Below are 14198 nucleotides of genomic sequence, written 5' to 3' on the forward strand. Positions count from 1 at the left end.
TAAATAATATTCCTCAGAGGATGAACCTGGCTTTGCCAACCCTTATCTTTCTCCAATGAACTCAGGGAAATAATTCAGTAAAGGCTTGTATGCATTAGTAGCCAAGCTGACTTTTATTACTCTGGCAAGAAGCTGTCATAAGATATATAAGTACAGCATTTCTGTTCAAACAGGATTTATGATTTTAAGATCTTGAATCCCAGTATAAGGAAATCACCATCTAGGAAGAAACTACTCTCTCTCTGGTTTGAGATTACTTCAGTCTTCAGAGACTCAGATAAATTTTTTTGGATTTTGCTTTTTCTATTCTGTGGCATTATAAGAGTTAAATTATGTCAGATAGGTGATCTGGCTTTCAAAGTATAAATAATGCCATTGTAAATGGGTAGCATAGCTATGGCTTATGAATCAATAGCTTTCTGCTTTTGAATATATACACTTGGGATTCCACAAATGCGTCAGCATTAAATTGGTAAGCATACACTTATGCTCTAAAAATCAAAGGCTTGTCAATTGCACTTTAAAAAAAGTATCCCATATTCTACCGGGAAGCAATTAAAACCTTACCTCTAGGGATCTAACTGTAGCCTGCATCTCAGCCAACTGCCGCACCTGTATTCTTTGGACACTTTCTACCTGAGCACCAGAATTCTCTTTTTCAGCCCTTAATTCTGCTACTTCAGCCTCCAAACCTTTTAATTTCTGACATAAATGGACTTTTTCTCGAACAAGTTGCTCCACTCGTTTGCTGTCTCTTGTGGGATCAACACTAAGCAGCTGGTTATGTAGTTCTTCTTTATCTTTCTCCAGTCTTGCAATCTAATAAGAATTTGAAAGAAAAGCATACTACCTTAAATTACTGAATTTTTAGTTAGGAACATGGTTTACAAGTCAGTAAATTAAAATTAAAAATTGCACAATATGAAAGCTCAGGTGGTGAAACGGAGCACAAAGGAAAAAACTCTAAAATGTCATGTTTTTCATGCTGTACCCAGCTTGACTACAGTGTGAGGGCAAGGACCCTGTCCTAATTTCCCCCTGTCTCCCTATGGTGTCTAACATAGTACTTAATCAGTTGCTGACTAAAATTCAAAATTATAAATAATACTACAAAAATAATTATTAAAAATATATTAAGTATTTAAAAATCATCAGAATGTTATAGGGGTTTATGCAAGATCAATCCACTAACTAGTGCTAATCTTTTCCTCATGTGACAGTAATTCTTGGCCTATGTCTATACTAATAAAATTATCTATTTCAAGGCAACTTAATTCACCCAAAAGCTGCATGTCTGTGTAAATAAATACAAATGTGATTGATGGGAGTTTTTAAATGATAGTTGAGAGTTTATTAAAGTCCTAGTTGTAATGATGGCCTAGTTCTTAGTTCTTAAGTTCAGTAAAGAACTAAAAATCATTACTCCAGGGCATTAGAAAAAGTCACTGGGTAACATAGAGCCAGCACACCCGTGGTCTTGTCATTCATGACAACTATCACTGTGGGACCCTATGCATCTCCTAATCAGGGAGTTTCAAACTGCTCCCAAGCCTGTGAGGCACTTCAGAGGTCCCACACCTCCACCTGCAGGGATGAGTGGGCCAAGGAATCAGGGTAGAACTCATTCTTTCCCTTTCTTGATCTCCCCAACTATGTACCCCCTACCACTACCAACAAATCTTTGTTGTTAACCAGAAAAGCTCCTTTTTATATACTGGGTTTCTTCAACTTAAGATTTGATTCACTTAAGGATTCAGCTGTTAATAACAAAAACAAACTCTACTCTAAACAGCAGGGGTTGTTTGTAGGCAAGATAAGCTTAGGAGGTCCACTCTAAGACAAAAGGACGCTACAGCAATGCTCTGCACCCTAGGGAGAAGTGACCCAAGAGATAACTGATCACTTACAGAGCTATCAGTGAATATAAGACATATGAGACCTCCACCCCGGGGCAAAATCTGTTTTCTTCATCTGTAAAACGAGAGGTTGGACTGATGACCTCTTTCCAGTTTTGACATGTAGTGATTCCAATTTGGTTTTGGACATACTGAATTAAAAACACCAATGGGAAATATAAGTAGAGCTATCTGGCAGGCAAATTAATATTTTTTCCAGAAAATAAAATTTATCCTAGAAGGCAGCATTCAAAGTTGGGAACTCAAAAGCCCAACTGATTAGTGTTTCTCTTATTTCTCTTCCCACCCTTTACATATAAACATTGCTGCAGGCTTTGGTCTCTAACTTTTTTTCTCCACATTCTTCAGCCAGTTGTGTGACTCTGTACACAGCTGGCCTCAGTTAAAATGAAGGGCTTGGGCTGGAGGATCTTTAAGATACCACTTAGCTTTCTCATGAGGTACAGTTCTGATGTGTTGTATTAGAGGTGCTGGTGGCTCATAATGGACCCTAGTGGTACAGTGGTTAAACATTTGGCTGCTAACCAAACGGTCAGCAGTTTGAAGCCACCAGCCTTGCCTCAGAAATCCTATAGAGCAGTTCTACTCTGTCCTATAGGGTTGCTATGACTCAGAATCAACTTGACAGCAACAAGTTTGGTTTTTGGTTTGGTGGCTTACAAAGAGGTGCTGGAGTCAATGTGTAACTCAGGTCCAGACAACAGCACCCTTTACTGAGTATTTACATGAATCAAGGGCTGCGTTTTACATGCAAAATCACGTTTAATAGCAATATTTTCTCTTCCATCCCCATTTTACATATGGGATCACAAGCTAATGTTTTTGACCAGCATGTTTTCTGTATTACTGCTTTCTCCAGTAGTTCTGAAAGGCATCCGTGTGATAGGTGAAGCGATAGCCAAAGCTATGGGATTAGATGGCAGCTAGTTAAATGCAAAGTCAGGGTTGGATCCCAGGTTTATAAGTCCTAAACCAGGGCTCACTACCAAATCATTGCTACCAAAACTAGTGATGGCTCCCTTCTCCTTATTTCTTGTTCATTTATTTATGCAACAGATATTGAGTACTTCCTTTGTACTCAGCAGTGTTTCTAGACAGTGAGGATGCAGTAGAGAACCTAGTAGACAAGGAAACAAACACAAAATCTCTGCTCTCAAGGAGCTTACATTCAATCACTGCCATTACACCACTTTTGTCCCAATCATCTGGGCACAGACCCTGGACACATTCTCAGCTCTTCACTCTTCCTCCGCTCTCAATCAGATTCACAGGTCATCTTCCTAGGGATGTCTTTAACTTGTTATACTCTCAATCCTTCTGCTACATTTCCAAGGGGCTTTGTTTCAATTTCTCTTTTATGACATTTATCCAAGTCTGCCATGTATGACAAGAAAGATGATGCATTAATCAATTTTATTTTTTAAAAAATGTTGAAGTAAAGGAAACTGAATAGAAACTGATCAGGGATTAGGAACAATAGTGGATCTAGGATGACAGTGCCTCTCTAAATCCCCAGGGTATGCAAAAGAAAAAAGTAGTGTATCTAATTGCTTCATTCATCTTTATTTTTATTACCTTTATGATGCAGCATGATACCCTGCTGGTGTAGTGGTTAAGAGCTACAGTTGCTAACCAAAAGGCCGGCAGTTCAAATCCACCAGGCACTCCTTGGAAACTCTGGGGGCAGTTCTACTCTGTCCTATAGGGTCACTATGAATCGGAATCGACTCAACCACAATGGGTTTGGTTTTGGTTTTGGTAAGCACTTATAAGGAATAATACAAAGAGATCCTGTGTACCCTTTACCCAGTTTTCCCTAATGGTAATATTACTTCCCGTTGTATTTTCTAGAAGAGATTATGTGGAGTTGGGCTTAAATCTTCTTTAAACACTTGGAAGAATTCTCCAGTGAAACCATTCTTTTTGTTAGTTTTAAAATTATGAATCGATTTCCTTAACAGTTATCCTGTTGTTCTTGTTGTTAGGTGCTGTGAAGTAGATTTTGACTCACAGGGACCCCATGTGAGAACAGACCTGCCCCATGGGGTTTTCTAGGCTGTAATCTTTACTGGAGCAGATTGCCAGGTTTCTCCCAAAGAGCCACTGGTGGGTTCGAACCACCAACCTTTTGGTTAGCAGTCAAGCACTTAACTATTGTGCCACCAGGGCTCCTCTTCTTAACAGTTATAAGTTATCACGTATTGGATGAGTTGTGGTAGTTTGTGCCTTTCAAGGAATTGATCCATTTTATCTAAGTTGTCAAATTCATGTGTGTAGCATTGTTCAAATGTTCTTTTATTATCCTTCTGATGCTGCAGGGTCTGTAGTGATAGCCTTGTTTCATTCTGATATATGTAATTTACACCTTCTCCCTTTTTTGTCAGTCTTGCTAGAGGTTTGTCAGTTTTACTGATCTTTTCAAAGAACCTACTGTTTCTTTGATTTTTCCATTGTTTTTCTGTTTTCAATTTCAATGATTTCTGCTCTTATCTCCTTCGTTTGCTTGCTTTAGATTTACTTTGTTCTTCTTTTTCTGAGGTGGGTTCCTGAGGTGTGCTGAGGTTATTGATTTGAGACTTTGCCTCTTTTTTTTTTTTTACCTGTTTCTTTGTATTTTTTTAAATAATTTTTATCGTGCTTTAAGTGAAAGTTTACAAGTCAGTCTCTCACACAAAAACTTACATACACCTTGCTACATACTCCCATTTACTCTCCCCCTAATGAGTCAGCCCGCTCCCTCCTTCCAGTCTCTCCTTTCGTGACCATTTTGCCAGTTTCTAACCCCCTCTACCCTCCCATCTCCCCTCCAGACAGGAGATGCCAACATAGTCTCAAGTGTCCACCTGATGCAAGTAGCTCACTCTTCATCAGCATCTCTCTCCAACCCATTGTCCAGTCCAATCCATGTCTGAAGAGCTGGCTTCGGGAATGGTTCCTATCCCGGACCAACAAAAGGTCTGGGGATCATGACCGCTGGGGTCCTTCTAGTCTCAGTCAGACCATTAAGTCTGGTCTTTTTATGAGAATTTGGGGTCTGCATCCCACTGTTCTCCTGCTCCCTCAGGGGTTCTCTGTTGAGTTCCCTGTCAGGGCAGTCATTGGTTGTGGCCGGGCACCATCTAGTTCTTCTGGTCTCAGGATGATGTAGTCTCTAGTCCACGTGGCCCTTTCTGTCTCTTGGGCTCATAATTACCTTGTGACCTTGGTGTTCTTCATTCTCCTTTGATCCAGGTGGATTGAGACTCATTGATGCATTTTAGATGGCCACTTGCTAGCGTTTAAGACCCCAGGCACCTTCGCCTCTTTTTTAACGTATGTATTTACTGCTGTACTAACTTTCCCTTTCAATACTGCTTTAGCTGTGTCCCGAACATTTTGATATCGTACATTTCATTTAGTTTTACGTATTATTTCCCTGAAACTTCCTCTTTAACCCATGAATTATTTAGAAGTATGTCATTTTGTTTCCAGGTGTTAAGATTTTCCTGCTATCCTTCTGTTATTGACTACTTGTTTGATTCTGTTATGGTTGGAGAACCACACTCTATGTCTTCAGATTCTCTGGAGAAGCAGAAACAGTGAGATACATACACAGATGTGGATTAAAAGAAAAAAAAAAAAAACTCATTGCCACAAGTTGATTCTAACTCAGAACTGCTCCATAGGTTTTCTTGGCTTAATCTTTATGGAAACAGATCACTAGGCCTTTCTTTCGCAGCACTGCTGGGTGGATTCAAACCACCAAACTTTAGGTTAGTACCAAAAAAAAAAAAAAAAAACCCCGTTGCCGTCAAGATGAGTCTAACTCATAGCAACCCTACAGGACAGGGCAGAAATGCTCTACAGGGATTCCAAGAAGCATGTGGTAGATTTAAACTGCCGACCTTTTGGTTAGCAGCCAAACTCTTAACTACTACACCACCAAGGCTCCAAAACCAAACCAAACCTGTTGCTGTCAAGTCACTTCGACTCACAGTGACCCTAAAAGACAGAGTAAAACTGCCCCATAGGGTTTTCAAGGCCATAATCTTTATGCAAGCAGACCACCACATCTTTCTCCTACAAAGCAGCTGCTGGGTTTGAACTGCCGATTTCCCTTGCACCACCAATAGCTACCATTTATTGAATGCTCACTATGTGCTGGGCACTTGTCTAAGAACTTTACATTTTAATTTATTAAATCCTCACAATACTCCATGAAATATGTACTATTATTAATACCATCTCACAGATTAGGATATCTGTGCAGTTCTGATACACACAGAAGTTTAGGCAGTTCCAAAAGTCACACTAAATAAACACATAAACATTTTAAAATATTGATTTTAGATACAGAAAGTCTGCAGGAGCCCTGATGTCACAGTGGTTAAGCGCTCTGCTGCTAAACTACATTTTGGCATAAAAAACTGTAATAATATTTAATAAAGAAAGAAAATGAATAAAGAAATTAAACATTTCACAAAGCCCTTCTAAAAGGCTGCCAAAATCAATCCCAGAGAATCCCAGGTGTGAGGAAATTAAATTTTAATTTGGGAGATTTTGCCTCTTGTGATGTGACTCATGGTTATCTCAGAAGAGTGCTGGCTAGAGAACTTGGAATACCTTAGATAAAGGAACCATCTAGACCTGAAGGAGCACTCCAGATTAGAACTTCCCAGGACCAAAAGGAATTGTTTTGAGAGGTTTCATAATGTCTGCTAGCATGTGTATGAGGATAAAAATCAAATCCAGAGGTACATTATCAGCTGTGGTGCTATCAGCACTGTAAGAAAAAAAACAGCATGTGGTAACAGGGACCCAGAAAAGTTCTCCTTTATGCCATGGGAACTTTGGTTTCTTGCCTGCCCACATTAACACACCACAAAAGCCAAGGAAAAACTCAGTCAGTTTGAAGAGCATGATGGAAGGATCTCAGTGACTTGTCATTACATATTGTTACTTTGATGGTTTTTCATATGATGCAGTGCTCTGTGACTTTCTCCTGAGATCTTAATACCTCCCCACTGAATTACCCTTGCTTCTTTCACTCAGTCTACCAGTATAATTACCTATACCTAAAACTCTGTGTTGTTTTTCATTACTCTTTTCAAAATAATATAAAATTAAAGTTCTAATAACAAAGAAAATACAACAGTATCACTTTTGAATAATGTGTGTATCTAACTTCAGAATTTGATCTGTATAAAGCTTAATAACATCCTTAGAGAAAATGCATTCAGAAGTAATGGCATTACCTTTTTCATAAAATAAAGATATATTCTTTCATATATTGTTTTTATTCAGAATATCATGACAGAGATGTGAATTCCTGGAGTGCTTCTCAGGAAGACACTAACAAAGTCTTCCTGAAGTATTTCGCTAAAAACTAAAACACTAAAGGATATTCAGTTATTTCTTTAATCTGTAGAAGTAAAAATGCACAAGCATTGCATGAGTCCTTAATTAGTGCAAGAAATTCCAAGTGTTTTTATTACAACAAATTAATACATTTCATAACAGTTTAAACTGTAGAATCAGAAGATGGCGAGAGGTGGCTTCTACCCTGACATTTTTCTGCTGTGCCCTGATCCACAACCACTTCTTACATTTTACTGTTACTGTGTATAGAAACTAGAGTATAAAGACAAGTGATGAAACTAAAGCAAATACCCAATTATCCACAATTAATAATGCTTCTGCATAATAGTAGGATTGCTATGAGTCGGAATCGACTCGAAGGCACTGGTTTCACTGGGTTCTGCATAATCAATTGGGAAGCAGAAGGAAAAGAACTTCAATCTTATCAGAAAGCTTTACTTCTCTGGCTTCTACTAATTATGACTTCTTAACTAGCAGTTTCCTTCAGATTCCTAAGAATGTCATAAGAGATTCCAATTTATGAAAATTAATGATGCTACTGACCCTTTAAAAATTTTAATGAATATCATTTGGTCTTTCATGGGTGAAAAAACAGATTAGTCATCAGATTTAAGATGCAGGCTTCCTTCTTTAAGAAAACAAAACTAAGAAACCAGAGAATACCCATAACTGCTACCAGATAAACATCATCATTTGATGTTAAAAGCAAAGTAAAAAATAAAGCACCACCTTATTTATAGCAACTTCCTCAGTAAATAAAAAAAAAAACCTGCCATCGAGTTATAGTGACCCTATACGACAGAGCAGAACTGCCCCATAGGGCTTCCAAGGGGCAGCTGGTGGATTCAAACTGCCGACCTTTTGGTTAGCAGCCCAACCCTTAACCACTATGATCTTCATTTTAGGCCAGAGATCTTTATCATTCCTTTTTTTCATAAGAAAATGTCTTACATGCAGTTCCTTTGAGTCACATTAGTATAGATCAACGGACCTCTTGACAAAATTATAGTTGTTGGATGGCCCCTAATTAGAGAGATGACTTCAAATTACTGGTAATTTCAAACTTAAAACTCTGGGTTAGGAGTTGGGATGTCTGAGTTACCATTAACTTGGCTGCTGGCTTTCTATAAGTCTTTGTGCAACTCACTTATCCTACACCTCAGTTTCATCATCTAAAAATGGAGAAAATAAATACAGTCCTGTCCATTTCACTACTGTAATAGAAGTGAGATAATATATACAGCATTTAAAACTGTAAATAATTTAAAAAATGAAAAAGACTATTACAAATATTTATAGTTTACTGGTACTATATTGTTAATTGGAAACCCTGGTGGCATAGTGGTTAAGAGCTACGGCTGCTAACCAAAAGGTCGCTACGAGTCAGAATCGACTAGACGGAAATGGGTTATGTTGTTAATAGAAGCCCTGGGGCCCAGTGGTTAACGTGCAATATTTATAGTTTACTGGTACTATATTGTTAATAGAAGCCCTGGTGACTCAGTGGTTAAAGCACTGGGCTGCTAACTGAAAGGTCAGCAGTTTGAACTCACCAGCCACTCTGCGGGAGAAAGGTGTGGCAGTCTGTGTCTGTAAAGATCACAGCTTTGGAAACCCTATGGGGCAGTTCTACTCTGTCTTACAGGGTCTCTATGAGTCGGAGTTGACTCAACGGCAACAGGATTGTTTGTTTTTGGTTTACATCATTAACAGACTCAAAAGATCCAAAGTTCATATAGCTTCTTACATATCAGTCATGGAATAGTTTATTCAGTGATGAGAATAAATCAGTTTGATTCAAATAACACAGTTGTCATTTTTATTAGATGCCTAGAACACTATAAGTATTTAGTAATTGATAAAGGAAGGTAAATATATTTTAAGTCTTAATTTCAAATAAAGATAATGCAATAAATAAATAATACGGGTATATCTGTATACAGAATACATCACATAGTTAGATACAGAGCTATTTTTTAAAAATTTAAACAAGAATTAGATTTCTGATTTGAATATGGAAGGATCAAATTGGTATTTCTCTCTTTCCATTCTGAAAAATCATCTAAAAGCAACATGAAAAACAAAAAACGAAAAAATAAGCTCTGTTGCTGGCAAAACTAGGAGACAAACCACAAAATAAGTAGAAGGGCTGCCAAAAGCAATGGAGATAAAGTAGGAGTGAATGAAGCAGGCCACAGATAAAGAATGCTGCAGTCACAGGTTTCAAAAAGAACAAAGTACACTTATGAAGGTGATAGGCATACCCTAAGGTATAAACTCCTTGTTTATATCAGTGGAAAGAAGGTACATGGGCTGGCAGCTAGAGCTCTCCTGGATGCTGTTTGGTTCCAAGAAGCAGAGGGGGAACTGCTAAATAAAGAATCACACAGACAAACTATATTTGCAAAGAGAAAGAAGTCTGTCGCTGTGGCTATGGCAGAAAGGAGATTTTGCATAAAGGAAATCCCCACAGTTGCCTATCTCCATTGGCTAGGGCAAAAAAAAGGAAGAAAGAAACAGAAAAATCTAACAGCCAAAACAGAACATTCACAAGAACAATGTTGCCATAGAGCAGATGAAATTTGTGACAAATACTTCACAATTAATTAATACAACTTGATTATGCAATCAACTTTAATTTGGGACTTAAAAAATACATAATCATGAAATTTTACTGGCTAGAATGATAACGATTGGGCTAGTATAATCAATCACTCACCTCTGATTCATTTTTTATTTTTTCTTCTTCTAAAATACGTCCAAATTCTTCTTTCTGGTGTTCGAATTCTGATTTGAGAAATGTATGTTCATAACGAAGCTTATTATATTCAGCTCTATACTTTTCCACTTCCTAAATTAAACAGAGATAGCAGTTTTTCACAAATTTATAAATGAAATCTGTACTCACTGCAAAAAGTCATTTTTGCAAACATAATTTTAAATTACATTATGCCAAGAGCCACTCTAAATAAATAGCTAAATAAATTTCACAGGAACATAAATAAACCTTGGAAAAGTTCTCATGACAAGTATCCTACATACAGAATTAGTACATTCCTGAGAAGGCACCAATACAACAAATTACTATTCAATTAACCTTATGCCTTCACTGAATGTCGTTAAATAAAAATGTATAGTATGCCAAAAGTTTTGACCTTTGGGCTAAATAAAATAATACTTACAAATGCAGTATGCCTTTCAAAATAATACAGTCAGTTGGAAAAAATAATTTTATAATAAAGTATGAAATACTCCCCTAAAAGTTGGACCAGGTTAATTCAAAGTAGATAAAAGATCATTTTAATATTTAGTACAGTAACTTAAGATTCAATTAAATATTACAGTGACAGTTGAACTCAACACACCAGCCTGAATAACATATGTAGCACCAACTCTCCTGACTAACAAGGATCACATATAATCCCTGGGGTGCTCAAATCCTCCTTCCTAACACTCTACAAAAGTTGCTGACATTCTGACTACTCAAAAAGACCTGGGGAATACAGCAAAAAGACGTAGAAGACTATTTTCAGTATGCATCAGAAATTAGGTAATGAGGAATGCACGCCTCCTGAAATACTCAGGCCCCTGTAATTTTCAGTTCAAAGATTTATCTTTGGGTCCAGTTTACAAACCAGGTAAATGGGTTTCACGGTTTCATTAGAGCCCTACTTTGTTTTGACTTTCTTTTTTTTTTCAGCTTGATCATCTACCTTAGCTATGAGTGATTTTATTTCCAAAAATAAACTCTACTCCAAAGCGTAATGCTTTGCCACAACAAAGGATATTCAAAAGATATTACCAACCCAGTAAGCCACTATAAAAGAGGTATTCCACGATTGATTGGTACAATGGCAACATCACTAGACAACAGCTTCCCAAAGGACTTCATGCTGAAAAGGACAATACTTATTTGTATGGACAAGGCCTGGTATATTTGTTAAATAAGGTAACATATAAAATGTCTAGCATATAAAATGTCTAGCATACTACCTAATATATTTAATATCTAAAACCTTTTCCTGGACCCATTGCTAAACATTTAGTCACATTATGCCAACATTTCTTATTAGGAGACTGGTTTCAATCTGAAGTAAAACCGTAACACATTTTTACTTTTCTAAGGCCGCATAAAATTCTTTCTTTCATTCAACAAATATTAACTGAGAAACTACTATATGCCAGGAACTGCTCTAGGAACTTTGGATGTAACAACGAACAAAACAGATAAAGGTTCCAGCTCTCACAGAGCTTACTTTCTAAAGGGAATGAAAGAGAAAATAATAAATAAGTAAACTGTAGCATATGAAAAAAAAAAAAATTTTTTTATGAGATGACAATAAATACTAGAGGAAAGATAAAAAATTAGAGCAAGGTTTAAGGGAGAATCCAGAGATCTGGCAGTGAAAGAAAAGACAGGTTGCAATATTACACTGGGGCAGAGGGGAAGGCCAAAGGCAGCCTCAATGAGAAGGTGACATATTATTTTCTTTTCTGGTACTTTAATGAAGGTTTACAGAACAAACTAGCTTCTCATTAAACAATTAGTACATATATTGTTTTGTGACATTGGTTAACAACCTCACGACATGTCAACACTCTTCCTTCTCAACCCTGAGTTTCCTATTACCCACTTTCCTGTCCCCTCCTGCCTTCTAGTCCTTGCCCCTGGGCTGGTGTGCCCCTTCAGTCTTGTTTGGTTTTATGGGCCTGTCTAGTTTTGGGCTGAAGGGTGACCCTCAGGAGTGACTTCATTACTGAGCTAAAGGGGTGTCCCAGGGGCCATACTCTCAAGAGTTTCTCCAGTCTCTGTCAGGCCTGTAAGTCTGGTCTTTTTTTGTGAAAATTTTGTTCTACATTTTTCTCCACTCTGTCTGGGAGCCTCTACTGTGATCCCTGTCAGAGCAGTCAGTGGCAGCAGCCAGGCACCATCCAGTTGTGCCGGACTCAGTCTGATGAGGCTGCAGCAGTTGTGGAGAAGGTGACATTTTAGCAAAGACTTAAAAGAGATGAGGAAGTTAGCCAAGCAGCATATGAAGGAATAGTGTTTAAGGCAGAAGTAGCAGTTGAAGTGAGAAGTCTTAAATTGCCCCGTTACTAACAAATCAAAGAAACACCAAGGAGTCCAATGTGGGTGGAGCAAAGGTCAGAAAAGTGATGGGACCCAATCATGGGGAGCCTCTGAGGCCACTATTAGGACTGAGTAAGAACGGGAGATATTGCAGGGTGTTTGAGTAGGAGAATGATGCTTTTTATAAAACCTTATAGTCACATGAAAATAAATGCACAGTTTTTCCAAATGAATTACTTACTTCATCTAGATTCCGAAAACGCTCTCTCATTGGAGTTTCTAATTCTTGTTGTATTTCGGCTCTTAACAATTCCAGTTTTTGTGGAGTTAATACCTAATATGTAGAGAAATAGAAACAATCCTAAATATAAAATTATAAATATTAAAATCAAGAATTTGCCAAATTTTAAAGCCTCCCTCCTAATTATAAAAACGGAATTCAATTCATAGACGTTTTCTCAAAATAGCTAATTTTATATTAGTCACTATATAAACAGAGCTTTAATTTGAACCAATACTTGAAGAACCTTACTTTGGGTTAGGCACTTGGCTGCTAACGGAAAGGTTGGCAGTTTGAATCTGCCAGCTCCTCCATGGGAGAAAGATGTGGAAGTCTGCTTCTGTAAAGATTTCAGCCTTGGAAGCCCTATGGGGCAGTTCTACTCTGTCCTATAGGGTTGCTATGAGTTGGAATCAACTCAACAGCAACAGGCTTGGTTTTCTGGTCTCAGTGAGTGGGGTATCAAAAGGTTGCAGCCATCTCTAATCTACCACAGATACACAAGAGGCTGGGGCAAGGGCGGGGCAAAGACCAAGCATCTGGGTAGGAAGGCTACTTTCATCCTGTTGGCATGTTTTCCCATGTGCATGTATTACTTGAAAAAAAAAAAATGCAAGGAGCATGGGGGAGGAAAGGAAGGCCAATGTCAATAAGCTACATCATCTTCTGTGATAGTGAGTCAACAGAAAATGTCTTAAATTAATAAATCAAGAAACAGCTGCACAAGCATCTTATTTAGAGTTACAGAGATAAACACCAGAAGAACTAAAAACGGAAACAATATTTCAAACAGTTGCCTCTGGGAAATGCGACTTGGGGAGAAAAGGAAGGAGAGAAGGGGCCAGGGCGGTGCTTTCATTAGAAGCCCTTTTGTACCTTTTACTGTGTGTGTGCACATATTACTTTAAAGAAAAATTTTGAAGGCAAAAAAATAAAGGAAAAATGATACTGTTTTTTTTTTTTTCCTTAAAAAAAAAAAAAAAGAACCTTACTTTAGGGCTCTAAGAGATGCCAAAAAGTTCACTGATATGAAGTAAAGACAGTCACTGATTATTGTTATTGTTAGGAATAACAATGTTGGAAGCCAAAGCATTCATGCTGAATATGACGACTGATATTCTAGTTATTTTCCAAAGCAAGCAAAATAAAGATGTAATAATTTGGTTACCAAAGAGAATTCTTCAGACTTATTCTCAAACAGGAAAAGCTAATTTAATATATGCTAATATAGGCGCATTCCCATTATACTCTTTTACAGAACTTATATTTCAATTAGTAACCAAATATTTATGTAAACTCCTTATGAGCAGACATAATTTTTATTCACCATTGTATCCCCAACACTTGGCACCAGTGTCTAGCACATAGGAAACACTCAATTATTATTTCTTAAAGGAATGAGTGAATAGATGAAAAAAATGAATGAACAAATACTGGTTGTAGATAATTCTTCTGCCATGAGATGCCATGAGACCAGAAGAATCCTGATGAAAAAAGAGAAAAGTATGGACCAAATTACAAATTCTCAATGGAATCTAGACTTTCTGGAATGAATGAGGCCGGATACCCCACA

The 14198-nt window shown here is 37.5% G+C and overlaps 1 protein-coding gene across 4 annotated transcripts in view; it reads right to left on the bottom strand.

The window, feature by feature from the left end:
- CEP83 (centrosomal protein 83) overlaps positions 1–14198 on the bottom strand; it is a 159352-nt gene that overhangs the window by 49384 nt on the left and 95770 nt on the right. For all 4 annotated transcript variants that reach the window (XM_049884077.1, XM_049884078.1, XM_049884079.1 and 1 more), the window contains 3 exons: positions 12587–12679; positions 9994–10125; positions 568–819 (listed from right to left, as the gene is read on the bottom strand). In XM_049884077.1, coding sequence (XP_049740034.1) covers positions 568–819; positions 9994–10125; positions 12587–12679 — 477 coding nt within the window. The remainder of the gene's footprint in view (positions 1–567; positions 820–9993; positions 10126–12586; positions 12680–14198) is intronic.

This window comes from Elephas maximus, chromosome 4 (genome assembly GCF_024166365.1).
Source record: "Elephas maximus indicus isolate mEleMax1 chromosome 4, mEleMax1 primary haplotype, whole genome shotgun sequence".
Taxonomy (NCBI): Eukaryota; Metazoa; Chordata; class Mammalia; order Proboscidea; family Elephantidae; genus Elephas; species Elephas maximus.